Below are 16,665 nucleotides of genomic sequence, written 5' to 3' on the forward strand. Positions count from 1 at the left end.
AAGTAGTCTAGTAGTATTAGTTATTAGTTAATGACAGCGGCCCATTGTCTCTCGAAATTGGCTTTGGTTGATTTCTCTAATGACGTGTGGTTGGAAGACACACCAGGCTGTATTTGGGACATTGTTAATTTAAAACGTAATGCTCTTTCTATTTAGAGTTTTATACTCTGGATGTATTTTTCAAGTTTAAGTAGTGAAGATCGAATTATCTCAAAAATAAAAAACTTGCATAGGTTCATTCCTTAATATTGTTATCTTTTTTATTTTATTTTATGTTGTTTTAGTGTTTTGAGTCTCATAATTAATATATCACTAAGACACTAACAACTAACATAGTCCATAGACATACTTACATATTAAATTTCTAATTAATATATCATATATCAAATATGTAATAATTTCTAATCAAGTTTGTATATAATGTTTGTAATAATCCCTAATTAAGTTTGTAATAAGTTCTAATCATATATCATATATGTAATAATTAATATGTTAAATTGTAATAGCTTGTATATGATGTCACACACTAATAACTAGCAAGAAGTAACATAGTTAGTAATTAGTATTTAACTAGTTACATATTAACTAGCTTTCTAATTACTTATATTCTATATTCATATTCCTATGTTATCTAATTTAGTATATATTAACTAAGTTATTAAATTATAAAATTAAGTTAGAATATAATGTTATACACTTAATTAATATAAGTTTGTATAATTGTATACACTAACAAGTAACATAGTCCATAAACATAGTTACATATTAAATTTCTAATTAATACATCATATATTATATATGTAATAATTTCTATACTTATATGATTGTATCATTATGGGTCAATGTTAATTGTTAAATTATATGATCCTATGATAATGACACATGATTATAATTTATAAAAAACATATATGAATGACATCACATTGTTGGGTGAGCGGGTCGAGCGATAAACGGGTTATGCTCGCGAGCCCTAAACGAGCCGGGAGAGCCAGGCAATAAATGGGTCGAGCTCATGAGTCCTAAACAAGCCAAGCAATTCAATTCTTAAATGAGTCGAACTCGTGAGCCCTAAACGAGTCAAGAGATTCGATCCTTAAACGAGTCGAACTCATGAGCCCCCGTCGAATTCAAACAAGCGAGCCAAATATATATTACTAACTAATCAAGCGGATTTCAATAATAACAATCAAGCTTGTGCAATATTAAGCTTAATTGAACGAACTATCTAATGTATCGACTCATTTATAACCTATGTTTGAGGCGTGGCATTTTTTGTACACATTTGACGCAAGTGAATTTGACTTGTTTATTTATATATTTAGCCTCCAGACATAAAGATAATACAACAATTCCCAGAAAAAATATAATATAAAATTGAATTAATATTTAAATAAATAAAAAAACTCGACTGAATTTCTCGCCGAAGCCCTTAGAATTTGTCGTGCCGGCCCTGAAAGGAAGAACACGGAGGCCCAGATTTCCCTTCTTTTGAATAGAACAAAACAATCAGTCAAGTTTGCACGAATACAATCACGATCTCAAACTTTCTCTCCACATTTTATCAAAAACCAAACGGAGATTGTGACAAGAGGGGCAATGAGTTCCGTTCATGTTTGCCTCAACAATCCACTATCCCCGTCGAGGACCCTCCGCCGCTCGTTCAGTCTACACAGAGAAACGCCATCGTTGCTCGGAATCGGCAACGGGCGCAGGACGTTGCACGCGATCGCATGTCTGAACGTGGAGGTGGAAGCAACGGATAGTAATGCGGGGAAGCCTGGGCTTCTGAAGAGCAAGGAGGTGATGGAGACGGAGGCCAGGGTTCTGGTGGGGACGTACGCGAGAGCACCGGTTGTGCTTGCCAGTGGCAAGGGCTGTAAATTGTACGACGTCGAGGGGCGAGAGTATCTGGACATGAGTGCCGGGATCGCGGTGAATGCGCTAGGGCATGGGGATGAGGATTGGTTGAAGGCCGTGGTTGAGCAGGCCACTACCCTCACTCATGTCAGCAATATGTATTATTCCCTCCCTCAGGTTCGTGCATTTCTTACACTTTATTTATTTATTTTTGTTGTAATGTTTGCTTTGCTTGGTTGAGGAACTAAATCCTCGTATGGTTGCTTATTTAATTATTAGAATGGTACTAAATATTTTGAATCAGGTGAAACTAATCGAATCCAAATTTAGTTCACCTCAGTCATGGATGTGTTCTAAGTGCTTTCAACTTAATCAACTTAACATTAAGGGTTAGCTCAATTAGCTAGAGAGTAATACTTGATGGAGCGGAATTCACTAGTTCAAAACTCTCATTTCCCCATCCTATTGGGGCCAATTAAATGCTTTCAACTCATGAATGTGATCTACATAAATCATATTGCATGACGGGTAATGTATTTTTTTTTTTAATTAATCCAATCTCATAAAGAAGCGCAGAGGGGTTTAACAAAAGTACACATCAAGAAATTCTAAGAAAAACGAAAACAATTATAAGCAACCATCCAATCATAAAGAGACTTGAACGTAAAGGGTTTTAAGTTTGTCACCGTTCTCTCACAGTCTTCGAAGTTTCAAGCACCGTGTTATCTCTGAATACACCATATTAAGCAGAGTGGAATCATCTTCCAAATTTTTATATTGCCATGTCTTCCAAACTGTCATCTCCAACAAGCCAACAACTCCACTACCCATTGAGGTATGACCCACTTTATCCCGAATAGATGGAAGATCGATCCCATAAGTCTCTTGCTACTTCACAATAGAGCAATAGATGATGAATGGTTATCCCGCTCTTATAGTGAGAGTCTGCCTTAAAGCTACTGTTCAGGCAAAGAATATCACTCTTGAAGGGCCTGTATTCCTTCAAATGCTCTTCCAAGGAAAGGGGGTGCCATCGGGGCATTGTTATGATAAAAGTGATGTTCCACTCAAAAGTGTCGTTAGAAAACTGCAAGTGATCTGCCACTGAAGCCATCTAGAAGTGAGTGTATTAAACTACTCTGGAAAAGCTGCCTTCAAAGTCTGATCCCCGCACCACACATCATGCCAAAATATGATCTTAGAATCATCACCCACCTCAAATCTAATAAATAATTCCCCCACCCCTCCTAATGTTGTGTAATGTTTTATTTATTATAGGGGTGCAAATATCTACTTGGCTCTTGCCATTGCTTATTGGAAAGAAATGCTAGTTGGGTGTTTGTCCAAAACATTTTTAAACGATAGAGGGGCGAAGTGTTGTATTAATCAAAAGAGGAAGGGAGGAGAGTAGAAAAGGAAAGAAAAAAAAAAAAAAAAGTGAAAGAGAAGGAAGAAAATATGTGAGAAATGTCTTCTTTACATTATAAAATTATTCCCTATGTTTCAATCCTGCCTTTTCTCTACATGTTTCTCTGAAATTTATTACACTAACTATTTCTGACTTTGTTAAGAATTAATAATAAGATTTTGCCACAGGTAGAGCTTGCCAAGCGTCTAGTAGCTTCTTCTTTTGCTGATCGTGTGTTTTTCTCAAATTCTGGAACGGAAGCAAATGAGGCTGCTATTAAATTTTCCAGGAAGTTTCAAAGATACACACATCCCGATGCCAAAGAGCCTGCAACCGAGTTCATATCTTTCACTAATTCCTTCCATGGTCGGACCATGGGTGCTCTTGCTTTGACAAGCAAAGAGCATTACAGATCACCTTTTGAACCTGTCATGCCTGGAGTCACTTTTTTGGAGTATGGAAATATACAAGTTACAAAAGAATTGATTCAGCAAGGAAGAACTGCAGCAGTTTTTGTGGAACCTATCCAGGGTGAAGGGGGTATATACAGTGCAACAAAGGAGTTCTTACAATTTTTGCGTAGTGCTTGTGATGATGCTGGGACTTTGTTGGTCTTTGATGAGGTAATCATCTGTTAAATTGATTTATAGTTGCATTTTGATAAGAGTGACATGCATGCCCACAAAGTAAGTACTGTTTTGTGTTTTGGTTTTCTAAAACCTAATATTCGATATCAGAAAATAATTTCCACTTGAGCACTGATTATGTCGTCAAAAGTTCTATTATTAGCTTGTGTTGGGAATTTTAATGTCTAAATGACCGTCTTGTCTAGAGTCCGAAACGAAATTTTCGCTTTTCTTCCAATTTTCTTCCCAAAATACAAAACTCTGTATGCCCATCCAGTTCTCTTGTATTAGCTGGACTCTCAACTCTCAATGCTTGATTCTGAGATTAATGGCAAAACCTCACTGTTCATATCCGACCACATACTCTCTAGAACACCAAAAATTGAAGTAAGATTTAGGTTATTATTCCCTAGTAGCTGGTGATGCACTTTTCATATGTTAATTCTTTGTGGTTAATATGTTGTTATTTATACTTGTACGTATATATCTGTGTTTGGCATGGTGTTCTGTAAGATACATCAATAGTTGTTTCCCACTATTCATTCGACCCCTGTGCTTACGACCACCATCTTAGAAAGGGATCTAGCTAGACTCATGGGGTCTATCATTTGTCACATAGATTTCACATCACTGAGCTTTTCTATTATATACATCATCATCTTAACCAAATCATTAGTATTGTCATCGTTATTATTAGCATCACTTGAGCATGGTTTTTGGACCAAATTGCATCTTCCCACTGAAATAGGAGGTGGAGAATGAGGATATATGTTTAATCCCATATGAGTGCCTAAGTTGTTTTTACCAATCAAAAAATTATCATCACTCTTTTTTTTTTTTACATAGCATATCGTGGTTAATTTGTAGGTTCTTTGGGGTTCTTGCTAGTGCTTTAAAATTTAGGTAGAAAGAGGTTACACTCTGTTAGTAGAAACAGTCTACTACATTTGTTAGACTGTTGCTGTCTATTGGGAGGGATGATGTTAACTTTTGATGGAGCTACTTACACTTTTTGAGCACTGACTGGAATTCTATAGTTTTTTGATGCTTGATCTTCTTGGTTGATATCATTTGTATAGAGGTTGTTGTGTCCTTTGGTTACCTTTGAGGAACTATATCTATTTCTCAAACTTTTCCTCAAAATTTCTATTGCCAATTAGTATATAGAGGTATATTACTTTTAGTCTATTGCTTGAATGGTCGATTATGTTTTTTAGTGGTGAAGGTCAAAGGCTTTGAAAGCTCTTTCAGGGGAGTTATGCTGAAGCACCATTATGCCATCTTGTGGCACAAAGGAAGTTTATCTCAGCTTTGGATTGCTATGGCTTCTCTACTGAGAAATTTTGGAACATGCAACAGTTACAGTATTTGTCTAGTACATCTACATGGTACATATTCATTTGATTCTTGTAGGACAACCATTACCTACTGTTGGTCCTACCAAAGCATGGCCTAGGAGGAGATATGACTTTCACACAAATGGTGTCAACATCCAAAAGTGCCTAAAAGATGCAACACAACAAGAAAAAAGTACCAACCAATGGAGAACAAATATTCCAGGAGCACCTAGAGTCCGCCTACATGTCAAAGCATAAATGGAAAGACCTAATGAATCTTTACAACCATCAAGTATTGATATATTTTATTTTTCACCTATAATATCCTTATTTGCAAAAGTGCTGAAGAAAAAATAATATCTACTATTTGCTAGCAAGGATGCTTCTGGCTTGAGAATTTTACTTTCATTTTCTTGCACATTTCTTGTCCATCTCTGTACAAGAGATGTGCAAATTCACCATTGAATTTATGAGACCTACATGTAGGTCCCATAGATTCAATGGTAGATATGCAAAATTGATGGACAAGAGATGTACAAGAGAATGACACCAAACACATCTCTCTATCTTAGCTATACCACAGTGCATCCATATGGTCTATTGATGGCATAAACAACTTTCTGCCAGCAAGATGAGTGACTCGAGGGAAAAAGGTTTTAGCTGCTGAATTTGTTGTTATATCCAATTTTTGGCAATTTGAATATTTTCTCTAGTGGGGTCCATTGTCGACATCTGATGGAGACAACTACTATGTGGTACTGACCTTTGTTGTGAATGTTAAGTAAGCAGTTTTATTACCAAAAAGAAGAAGCAGAGCCCAAATTACAAAACATGGTTTAGCAGACTCCATCCCTTCTCTAAAAAGAAAAACATAATGGAAGGACAATACAATGGAATCAAAGATACTCAGCTAATACTGGAATTTCTGAGCTGATGTGATAATGCAGACAAATCTCTCTGCAGCTAGGAAACATGACTCTGTTTGAAGCTAAAACTCTTTTGCAATTTCCCATTCTACTTCTTGGATCACTGCCCATGGCTTTTGCATTCTCTTTTAAATAGTATAAAGAAGTGCTATGCTTCCCTTTTCTTTCTTTTTTTTTCTTTTTTTTTTTTAAGTTGGTTCTCAAATGATGTGTCACCATTGCATGAGATTTATTATTTAGGAAAATGCATTACCAATTCATGGGATGGTGACCCATATTTGGAAACCAACTTTTGGAGAAATTTTTTGGGAAGTGTAGTGTTTCTCATATATGTGTGTGCGCGCGCGTGTTGGAGTTAGGTCAAAATCCTTATCTGCTGATTCATGTCTCAATTTTTGACATCTGGTCCAGGTTTTCATTAACCAAAATTTAATGTAGGCTAATTTTTCTATATATTTAGGGTTTTTGAACATTCATATCCTTAAAACAAGATAATCTGGGCTGAATTGTAGCTGAAATGAAATGCGTTTGGGAATTTTACCTCATGTCTGTAGTTCCGTGGTAAGGTGTTAAAAATGGTTTTTTTTTTTTTTTTTCTTTTCTTTACGCTGTACATTTTCGGAAGCTAGTACTAATATTCTTTCTTTTGATGACATCTGGGGATCCATGATATCAGTGAGACTAGTCTGTTTCATATCTTGTTCACACAAACACAGAAAAGTATCATACTCGCATTGTAGTATTGTACAGTCTGTCCTCTCTGATAGACTTGTTTTTTTTTTCTCTCTCATTTTACAGGTACAATGTGGATTAGGTCGAACTGGATACCTCTGGGCCCATGAAGCCTATGGTGTATTCCCAGATATAATGACACTTGCCAAGCCTCTTGCCGGAGGGCTACCCATTGGAGCTGTATTAGTGACAGAAAGAGTTGCTTCTGCCATGAATTATGGAGATCATGGGAGCACATTTGCTGGTGGGCCTCTTGTCTGTAATGCTGCTCTTGCTGTAGTAGATAAAATCTCAAATCCTAGTTTCTTAGCCAGTGTCTCTAAGAAGGGCCTTTACTTGAAAGAAATTTTAAAGCAGAAGATTGGAGGAAGCTCACATGTGAGAGAAATACGTGGACTGGGGCTTATTATCGGAATCGAGTTGGATGTATCTGCCAGCCCCCTTGTTGATGCATGCCGAAATGCTGGCCTTCTTGTATTAACAGCTGGAAAAGGAAATGTTGTTAGGCTTGTGCCTCCATTGATCATAACAGAGCAGGAGCTTGATCATGCAGCTGAAATTTTGTACCAGGCTTTGCCGGTACTTGATCAGCACAATTCAGACTAGAAAAAAAGAAAGATGGATTGTTTGGTTGTATTATTAGGTAATGAATGACGCTTGCATAAGAAAATATGTGGCCGCTTGCCTTCAATAAATTATGCTACTGTACTTCCTCCTTCCGCACCGGCCACGAGATGGAGTAAAAGTTTTATACTTATAAGCGCTCTGCCTCTTCTTTCGAGCGCTAATTGTTTCAAAGTTGTGGGTTGGTGGGTCTTGTATATTTACTGCCCTTCTCTCTCTCTCTCTCTCTCTCTCTCTCTCTTATTCAGCTTGCTTATATAGAACTGTTGGTTCATATATATATATTGAAATTTTGTGGAGAAAGAGAGATTATACAATAAATTAGAATGTGAAGAGATTATAATCCTATAAACAACATAAAAATACTCAAAATTGTTCGGATGGCAATGATGACCGGGCGAAAGATCCAGGATTCGGGCGTAACCAACAAATGAGTTAATGATCCAATCTTCTGTTCGTTATGAGCTAAATGTAACGCTGCAACAACTTAATGTGTAATCATGGGTTCCGTTTAACAGTTTTGAGTGTTAATGTCCTGCCCACAAATGGGGCTTATATTAGTTCCAATAATAGATGCATGTCCCATAATTGGTGTTCCATACTTACAAATGGCAAGTAGCTTGCTTTCGATTATACGAGCTCGGTTGCTGTCACAAGCTCGGTAAGAGATCTTTTCGGAGCTAGTATTTCGTATTTTTTACTTGCGATGTCTAAGGGTTGTAATATCCAACGATGCCTTTGGCAATACTTTCTCGAGACAAGTTGAGTTGGTGATGAGGCCGATCCTTTGAGTGAATTCTAGGCTTTTGATGATGTCATAGCCCACATCTCTATTCTTCCATGACCCGGGCCCATGGGTTCGAGTCCTATAAAAATGTGTGTAACAGTATTCATAGTCTTTTTTAGTAAATGGGCTTCATCCCCAAGCTCCAACGATCAAATTATTGCCGCTAAACAACCAAAGTGAGAGCATTACATGGAAGAAATATGTATCAACAATAACAGTCTTTGAGAATTCTTAATAGTCTCACTAGATTTTACCAGTCAAAATAATAAAAAATCAAGTTTCTTTATTTTACCTATCCATTTTTTAAAAGTAAAACATCCTCACCATTTTAATTATCCGCTTTCACTATTTCATTTAAATATTATTTTTCAAAAATTTCTTTATATCTTTCTTTTTAACACTTCCGCTTTCACTATTCCAAATTTATTATTTTGATGAGTGAACGGTACTCACCAAACAAAAATTACCATTTTACAAAGGCTATGAGTCACCAACTATGAATGCTCTTATAGTCATTATATATATATATATATATATAGTAGAGTATAGCAATAGCATTACTCTTCTAATAACATAAGAAGCACCGCCAGACGGCGCACTTGGTGTTTCAAAGTTGGTTGGCGGGTGAAAGCACATGTTGCCACCTTGCGCCACCAACTCAAATTTTAAAACCCAAACCAATCATACAAACACACGCCAAACAGTAAATCAATAAAACCACATGTTCCCTATTTTTTCATTTTGTTTGTCACATTCAAATCCAGGAAAGTAAATATATTTATATATCGGACGGTTGAGATTGATTGCCCATGGCATCGGCGGCGTTGAACATGATCGAGCGGGCGCACCAGATGTACCGGGAGGGACGGTACTCGGAGGCGCTAGGGTTTTACACGGAGGCCTTGGCGATGGCCAAGACCAACCCCCAAAAGATCGCTCTCCATAGCAACCGAGCCGCTTGTTTTCTCAAACTCCACGATTTCAACAAGGTTCTTCCTCTTCTTTTCCTCATATGTATGTCCGCATCCGTGTATGATGTATGTCTCTATCTATGTGGATGTAGCTAGCTTTGTATATGAATTTGCTTCGGATTTAATCAAATGAATGGAGGAAGAAAAACATCTAGAGGAATTTTTGGACGAGTTTAAACCAAATTCACTTGGACCGAAGATTTTGATGGAAAAAAAAAAAAGAAAAAAAAAAGGCCTGTTTTGTTGTGGTGGGTATTGAAATGACCCTATTTGTGGCTTTATGCTTTTTGCTTGCCATTATTATCCATGGGGGCGTGTGCTATTTTTTTTTTTTTTTAATTTTTTTTTTAATTTTTAAATTCTATTTTTAGCATCTACTATTAAATCTTTTCCTAACCAGCTTTGCATGTATGCCATAAATCATTTATGCCTTTTATTTTCCCCTCATTCTTGTCCCTTGATACTCCTGTTGGCTGTTTGGTACTTTTGATGTATTTATCAGCAGTCGGGGAAAGAAAGATGTTTCCATATTCTAGTCAGGAGGAGTGAGTAAAATCTGCAACATGCTTAAGTGCAAGTGAGGATGATAAATGGAGAAAAATTAACTTCAATAATAAAATTTCCAAAAAGTGTCACCCTTTGATAGTGTGTTCATAAGCATATGTAACTAATATGAATACTGTTCCGCATAGCTTAAAGTCTAGAAGGCTTGGGATGGATGGCAGAAGAGGGTGGCTACACTAGATTTCGGATGATGGTAATGGGAAGAATATGAACACTTCATTTGGAAGATGACCCTTTTTGTTTTTTTGTAGTCGAAGGACCAAATTAAGGAAATATGTTTAAAAGGTTGGAAAATATCTTGGGTGGTGGCAGTATAGACAACCATAACATATCAAATATAACTCTATTTGGTGTTGATGTATAATGATTTATTGGTAAATGACCATCAAGCCTCATTTTGCTCTTCATAACTTGAATATTTTTAAATTGTAGTATCAAGAATGGCTAAAATAATGTCTCGAGTAGCTGTTTTGCTCATATTACTTTATTTTCATCTTTGTTTGAATGTGCTCTTTAAAACTGCATCCTCTCCATTCCGAATTATTTTATTAGAAAAGTTTTATTTGTCTATAACCCATACTATTAGTATCTTAGAAAGTCTCACTATATACTGTCTTATTAAATTTCATTGAACAAGCTTATTTCAATCTTGCAATGTACATGTACATGAGGAGATAGAGTTGGTTACATGGAGACTGCTTTTAACATATCCTGTCTTTTTTCTTGAAAAGTGGAGGGCGCTTAAGTTTCCATTGTTAAACACATATGCTGCTTGCCACCTCAATCATTTAAAGTTAATCCTCATGTCAGAGAACATTATATTATTAATGCATATACTGGATTGGCTGAGGTTATCCTCCTTTAGAGCAAGGCAAACTGGTTGTTTCATTGGCAGCACTGGCAAATACCTTTCAATGACAACCTAAAGATTCCCATTTTATCCTTAAAATAATTTGTGCAAAAAGAATGTCATTCACTTGGTTAAAGCTAAATTAGATGCAAGACTGACATCTGCTCTCGCTAAACTTTCTAATCTTACCCGACATCATTTCCTTTCTCATCTTGTTCTTATCAGAATGATTACTAGGCAAATAGAATTGCATATAGAGGGTATCTTACTATGTCTTTTACAATTCTCATTCAAAGTTTGCAAAGGATTCTCACAGCCTATTCACTTTCATAGGGAAGCTACTAGAAAGTCTCTTTGCAGCCTCAATAATTTTCATTTCACGAGGTCTATTTCGATTTGTTTTTTTTTTTTTTTTCTTTCCCTGGAGGTCTATTTCGATTTACACCTTCATAGAGTCATCTTTCATTACTAAGGTATTTTATATACTTATTTATAAGCCACACTTTATAAGAGTCAACTTTTTGAGAGACAAAATTATCAAAACAAGCTTCAATTTTGCTTCTCGCTTTCTTGAGAGAGAAATTCTTCCTTCTCTCTAAAAGAGAAGTCTTCTCTTCCTCTGTGAGGCTTACCTTCGCTTCTTGTGGCTGTTTTGGGTGAGAAGGGATGGATTTTCTACCTCCCTCCTCTTTCCCCTCTTCCCTTTCCCCTTTCTCTTGGCTTTCCCTCTTTTCTCTAGTTTTTTGGGTGCACTGGGTGCACTTTCTTCCTCTCCAACAGCGCCGCCCCCGCCCCTCCTCCTCCACTGCCACACCACGCCTTTTCCCCCGCTGAGCCGTGCCATCTGCTCCGAGCCTCTCTGCTCTTTGGGGTTTTTTGGGAATTTCAGAACGTGGTCTGTCCATGTTAGAGTGGTCCTTCTACGACTTTCCCGTCCGCCGACATACCACATCACTGCCATTTCCGATCTCTCCGCTTCAGCACTGCCTTCCACACCTCCTTGCGTCTCCCAGTGTTGGAGTGTGGGTTTCACGCTCTCGTCAGTGTTCTCCTCCCGTGTCACTCCTTCCATGGGAGCAGCTGTCGTTTGGGCTTTTAGTTGTTTTTCTCGTTTTCTCTGCTTTTCTGTATTTGGTGCTGTATTTTGTGGGATTTATTCCCCCAGCTCTTCAGTTGTATTACTTGCTTGTGGTGGCTTCTCCTTCCAGTGTGTGGTTGCTGGTTTTGTTTGTTGAGGTGTGGCTCCCTTGGTGGCTCCGTTTTAGCCTCTTTCAGTGCATGTTCTATTGTCGTGTTCCTTGCAAGAGTTTGGAAAGGGTTGAGGGGCCTTTTGAAGTTGGTGCCCCTTTGGAAAGTGTTGAGGGGCCTTTTGAGGTTCGATCTCCTTCTGAAATCGTTTGTTTTGCCTTTGATTGCAGCCCTTTGTGGCTGCTTCTGTTCGCTTTATGGGTTGAGTCATTTATTTGACCAATTTCCGCTTGTTCTTGGTTCTTTGTTTGCTGCACTGTTTTCGGGTGATTTAGAGGCCTTTGTTAGGGTTGGGCACCCTATTTGTGTTTCTATTCAGTTGTAATCTCCCCCTCTCCCCATATTGAATAGGGAAAAAAAAAAACTGAGAGACAAAAGCAGACTGGATTCAAATTCATTCGTCTTTTCTGTGGGGAAAGTATTTGTTCCCTTTTGCGTTTGACTACATTCCTTGTAAGTCATCTTCTAACACAATTTCAAATGGAGGGAGCATTAACCTTATATTGCTAAATAAGGCTCTGATTTCTTACTAGAGACTTTATATTTGACACTCACCAGGGAAGGCATGTGTCTTACATGGTTCTGACAGTGCCACTACTCTATACAGATAATGTGTTAAAGTAGGCATGACCAGGCAGAAGAAGTCAAAATTTTCCCATATAAGCTCATTTACAAAGTTGTAAAAGGAACAAAAAGCATATTGTTTCAAATTTCAATATTTTCCATAGATTAGGTTTCAAAAGAATAAAATAAATAGTTGTCCCTTGGTAGGTTGAGGGTGAAGCTTAAATTTGGTTGGGTAGTTTTGTCTGAAATCTGAATGGATGCTTGAGCTTGTTCATCATTGGTTAGATTTCACCTTCTGCTATTATGTTATCAAAACTCTTGTCATCCAATATGACTATTATCATAAACTAGCTTAAGTTTTTTTATTGTTATGCAATTTTAGGCAGCAGAAGAATGTACCTCAGTGCTTGAGCTTGATCACAAGCACACTGGAGCACTAATGCTGCGGTCACAAACACTTGTCACCCTTAAGGAGTATCACTCAGCGCTTTTTGATGTCAACAGGCTCTTGGATTTGAATCCATCATCAGAAGTTTATCAAAACCTTCAAGCTCGTTTGAGGACACAATTGGTAGACTTTCATCTCTTCTTTTCACTAAGATTTCCGTCCCCTTTTTTATGGTTTGTTTTATTGAAGGAGTAATTTAGGATTTCATAATCATAACGGAAAGGATAACATGAGGTGTATAGTTAGAACTAGCATGATATTTTGTGCATTTTATCAAGGTCTTCATCGCCTGCTGTTCTTGTATTGGGATGATACTGGTTTTCTTTTTGTTATTTATGTGTAACTGCATATCATTACTTAACTGTTACCCATGTAAATGTGATCACCTTTCACCTGCTGTGCCTTGTGTGATGATGCTTCAATTATTGTAGCGGTATTTTCCCTCTTCTACAATTATTTAATTGAATGTTATTTCATAGTTGCTATATTTGATCACGTTTGCCTTTTGATCTAGGGTAGTTATCTCCTCAAGTCAACATGTGAAAGATGGTCCAATTAATACTGCTATAACTTATGTTGTACCGTACTTGAAATTAAGGGGCTCTTGAAGATTTTACATTAATTCAGTGAGTAACCTCTTTTGTCGTAGATATTGACTCTTCAGATGGAGAAACATGCCTTTGGAATGCAAACTATAAACACAACTTTATATAACATAATTTGAAATGAGAACCCATCAGTTGGGGAAACCATGACAGTTATTTATTATTATTATTTTTTTCATATTTTTTTTGTATTTTAAAAATAAATGGTGCATTTTACCTCAACGTCACTAAGATCCAACCATCCAACTTCAAAAAAAAAAAAAATAAATAAATAAAATGAAGATTTGATGTTAAACAGTAGAATCTAAATATAAAAGCAAAAATATTGATTTTTCTTTTGATAACTGTGTTGTTGGTAATGAAAGTACTGGTTGATATAAAAGCTAATAAAATAAATATCAAATAAGAGTAATATAATTGTTTTTTTGAAAAGAAGTTTCAAGAGATAAGGGGACCTAAACAAGGGTATAGTACTCGTAGGAGTACTAAAGGCCGAAGACTACTTTGCTTTGCTAATTACACTATACCATAATAACCAAGGACAACAAAAAGATTGACAACAGAACCCGAGCAAGAAAAGACGGGAAAAAAACATCTTTATCCAATGGAGATCCTTTCTGTTAACATGAGACCCAGGAAGATTGTCCTGATCATAATGGAAGGTGAGATCGCTTTTTGATGGAGCTGGATCAAGAAGGCGAGAAGCTTGCCAGTCAATGACAAAGACTGAAATTTCTGGGCTCGTCATTTGGTTTAGGCCCTCTTATTCAGTTGTTAGAAGAGCATTAAATTCTTCTTGCATGGGGAGATGCCACCCCCAAATTGAATAATAGGGCTTGGCCACATGATGAGTCTAATTTAGACCTGTTTTTCCGAATACTCAACTTCTAGGTTTCTATGGTTAATCCATTGTTTGAAAATTATGGCTTATTTAATTTTTTTTTTTAATAATTGCTGATCTGCAGTCTAGATTGTAAAGTTGAAGTTACTTATTTCCCAGCTGTTCATAACAATTTTTTTTTTTTTTCTTTTCTTTTTTCTGCTTAAGGAAAGTCACTCGCTCCAATACCTGAATCCGAAGCAGAGCTAGAAGAAGAGGAAGAAGACAAAGATGAAGCAGAACCAAATAGAAATGGAAAAGGGGAACAATATGAAGATGTAGCAGATAGTGATGAGAAAGCTGAGCTTAGTGGGACTAATATCAATGCTGAAGTTATTGCACTTGAGATGCGGAGCTCTGAGGAATCATATAGACAAGAAAGAGAAAAATCTGAGACTAAAAAGATTTCTTCTACTACTGTGGTTGTTGCCCCTAAAATGCAGAGCAAGAAGGAATCGTTTGAACAAGATCCTAAAGGATGGCAAACAATTCCAAAACCAAAGGGACATACAACCCTTGATTATGCAAGGTGGGACAGAGTTGAGGACGATTCTAGCGAAGAAGAAGATGATGATGATGACGAAGAGTCTCAGCCGCAGTATAGGTTTCGTGTAAGAACCATTGGTGTGCGACCAGTAAAGTGAAAATGCCATAAATATAGAATACAGGTATGGATGACTGTTGTGATCCCCAACATCAGCACAGGAAAAAGTAAAATCCTCACTGGGACAGCTAGAGGTGTTTGGGAACTCTCTGGTGGGTCCATCATGTACAAACTTTGAAAGTTAGGAAAAATCAGCTTTGGCTGGTAGGCAAGCTTGAGAATAGAATGAATGGATGCATGAGGTATATGAACAAGAGGATTTTCATTTCTGACACCTGGCTCAAGAAAATTTCACTATTGCGCATGGTTTTTCCTGTTGTGCGGCAATCAAGTGGAGAGACAGTACTAACCCTTGGATCTGTACCGATTGATAACTGCATCAAGCCGAGGTATTTAATGTTCCTGTATGTTTGTAATTCATATTTGGAATATTCAGTTGTTTCTTTTGCAACAGAGAATGCTCTGGAAAGGAGGAGATGCTCTGTGCTGATTAGTGTCAGCACGACGATTACCTTTGACTTCAAGTTCATTCCATGCGGCGCCAATACGATCTCACTTATCAATCATATATTGAGGTCTAGCCCTGCCTAGTATATGATTCAACCGTGCATGTTATATGGCTGAATTGTTTGGAAGTTTGGATTCCATGAGCTTGATAAGCTATTTATAATCTTAATTGTATCTTGCTCTTAGGCATTGTATATATGGCATCATATTGAATCTGAACAAAATCCGACTTTTACAAAAGCAAATTCAAATGTAGCCCTCGGTTAATTAGTGACAAATGGGGTGAGCTTAAACGTGGATAATTGATAGTGTAAAGGGGGTGATCACTTCGTAACAATGGCGGTCACTCCTACACCCTATAATTTCCATAAACGATGATAACTTTTCTCTTTAAGAAGGGAAAATGGTTTTTTCAAATGTTTCAAAAACACTCCATGTTTGCTTTGGAAAGGGATCCTCTCCATTTCAAATGAAATGGAGAGGAGCCATTTAGGTTAAATTGTGGGACATAGTTGACAAAAATATCTACATCTTTTAAGAAAATGATAACTATGATCCACCATTTTGCTTAAATGGCTCATCTCCATTTCAAATGGTGGGACATAATTGATAAAAATATTTACATCTTTTAGAATGACAACTATGTTCCACCATTTAGCCTAAATGGTTCATCTCAATTTCAAAAGAAATGGAGAGGAGCTATATAGGCTAAATGGTGAGACGTAATTGACAAAAATATTTACAGAAAATGATAATTATGTTCCACCAATTAGCCTAAATGGCTCCTTTCCATTTCAAATAATGGATAAAGGGGTCCTCTCCATTTCATTTGAAATGGAGAGGAGCCATTTAGACTAAATGGTAGGACATAGTTGACAAAAATATTTGCATTGTATGACATGGTACATGCGGTATAATGGCCATAGACTTACTATATATACTTGATTTTATGGTCAAATGTGTGTTTATATGAACCTTGGATTCAATGATTGTTTCGTAACCAGTGCATCCATGTTTGATTGGTGGTTCACTACATGACATACATTATTAATAGCATGGGGCTACCCCAAGTCGGACTCAGTCGGCTGCTAGTGTTATGAACGGTAGTGTACAATAGCCAAGGC

The 16,665-nt window shown here is 37.0% G+C and overlaps 2 protein-coding genes across 3 annotated transcripts; both read left to right on the forward strand.

The window, feature by feature from the left end:
* The first annotated feature begins 1,392 nt into the window (after nt 1–1,392).
* Nucleotides 1,393–7,730, forward strand: LOC132175469 (acetylornithine aminotransferase, mitochondrial-like). The gene is made up of 3 exons (XM_059587424.1): nt 1,393–2,034; nt 3,454–3,888; nt 6,953–7,730. Exons 1-3 carry the CDS (start codon nt 1,597–1,599, stop codon nt 7,490–7,492), a joined length of 1,413 nt encoding a protein of 470 aa, XP_059443407.1. The 5' UTR covers nt 1,393–1,596; the 3' UTR covers nt 7,493–7,730.
* Nucleotides 7,731–8,887: 1,157 nt separating this feature from the next.
* Nucleotides 8,888–15,809, forward strand: LOC132175303 (uncharacterized). 2 transcript variants are annotated; one of them, XR_009439413.1, is made up of 4 exons: nt 8,888–9,286; nt 12,880–13,068; nt 14,604–15,423; nt 15,489–15,809. XR_009439413.1 is itself a non-coding variant. In XM_059587193.1 (3 exons), the coding sequence occupies exons 1-3, from the start codon at nt 9,107–9,109 to the stop codon at nt 15,072–15,074; spliced, it is 840 nt and encodes a 279-aa protein (XP_059443176.1). In that variant the 5' UTR covers nt 8,888–9,106; the 3' UTR covers nt 15,075–15,809. The 2 variants fall into 2 exon arrangements, 1 of the variants encoding a protein (XP_059443176.1); XM_059587193.1 differs by having other exon boundaries at nt 14,604–15,809.
* Nucleotides 15,810–16,665: the final 856 nt, after the last annotated feature.

This window comes from Corylus avellana, chromosome ca3 (genome assembly GCF_901000735.1).
Source record: "Corylus avellana chromosome ca3, CavTom2PMs-1.0".
Classification (NCBI taxonomy): domain Eukaryota; kingdom Viridiplantae; phylum Streptophyta; class Magnoliopsida; order Fagales; family Betulaceae; genus Corylus; species Corylus avellana.

Bases quoted from the DNA above. Each gene is read 5' to 3' on its own strand.
- LOC132175303 (XM_059587193.1), top strand. From the start codon at position 9,107: ATGGCATCGGCGGCGTTGAACATGATCGAGCGGGCGCACCAGATGTAC. The intron at 9,287-12,879 runs GTTCTTCCTCTT...ATGCAATTTTAG, and splicing joins AACTCCACGATTTCAACAAG to GCAGCAGAAGAATGTACCTC. The intron at 13,069-14,603 runs GTAGACTTTCAT...GCTTAAGGAAAG, and splicing joins CTCGTTTGAGGACACAATTG to TCACTCGCTCCAATACCTGA.
- LOC132175469 (XM_059587424.1), top strand. From the start codon at position 1,597: ATGAGTTCCGTTCATGTTTGCCTCAACAATCCACTATCCCCGTCGAGG. The intron at 2,035-3,453 runs GTTCGTGCATTT...ATTTTGCCACAG, and splicing joins TGTATTATTCCCTCCCTCAG to GTAGAGCTTGCCAAGCGTCT. The intron at 3,889-6,952 runs GTAATCATCTGT...CTCATTTTACAG, and splicing joins CTTTGTTGGTCTTTGATGAG to GTACAATGTGGATTAGGTCG.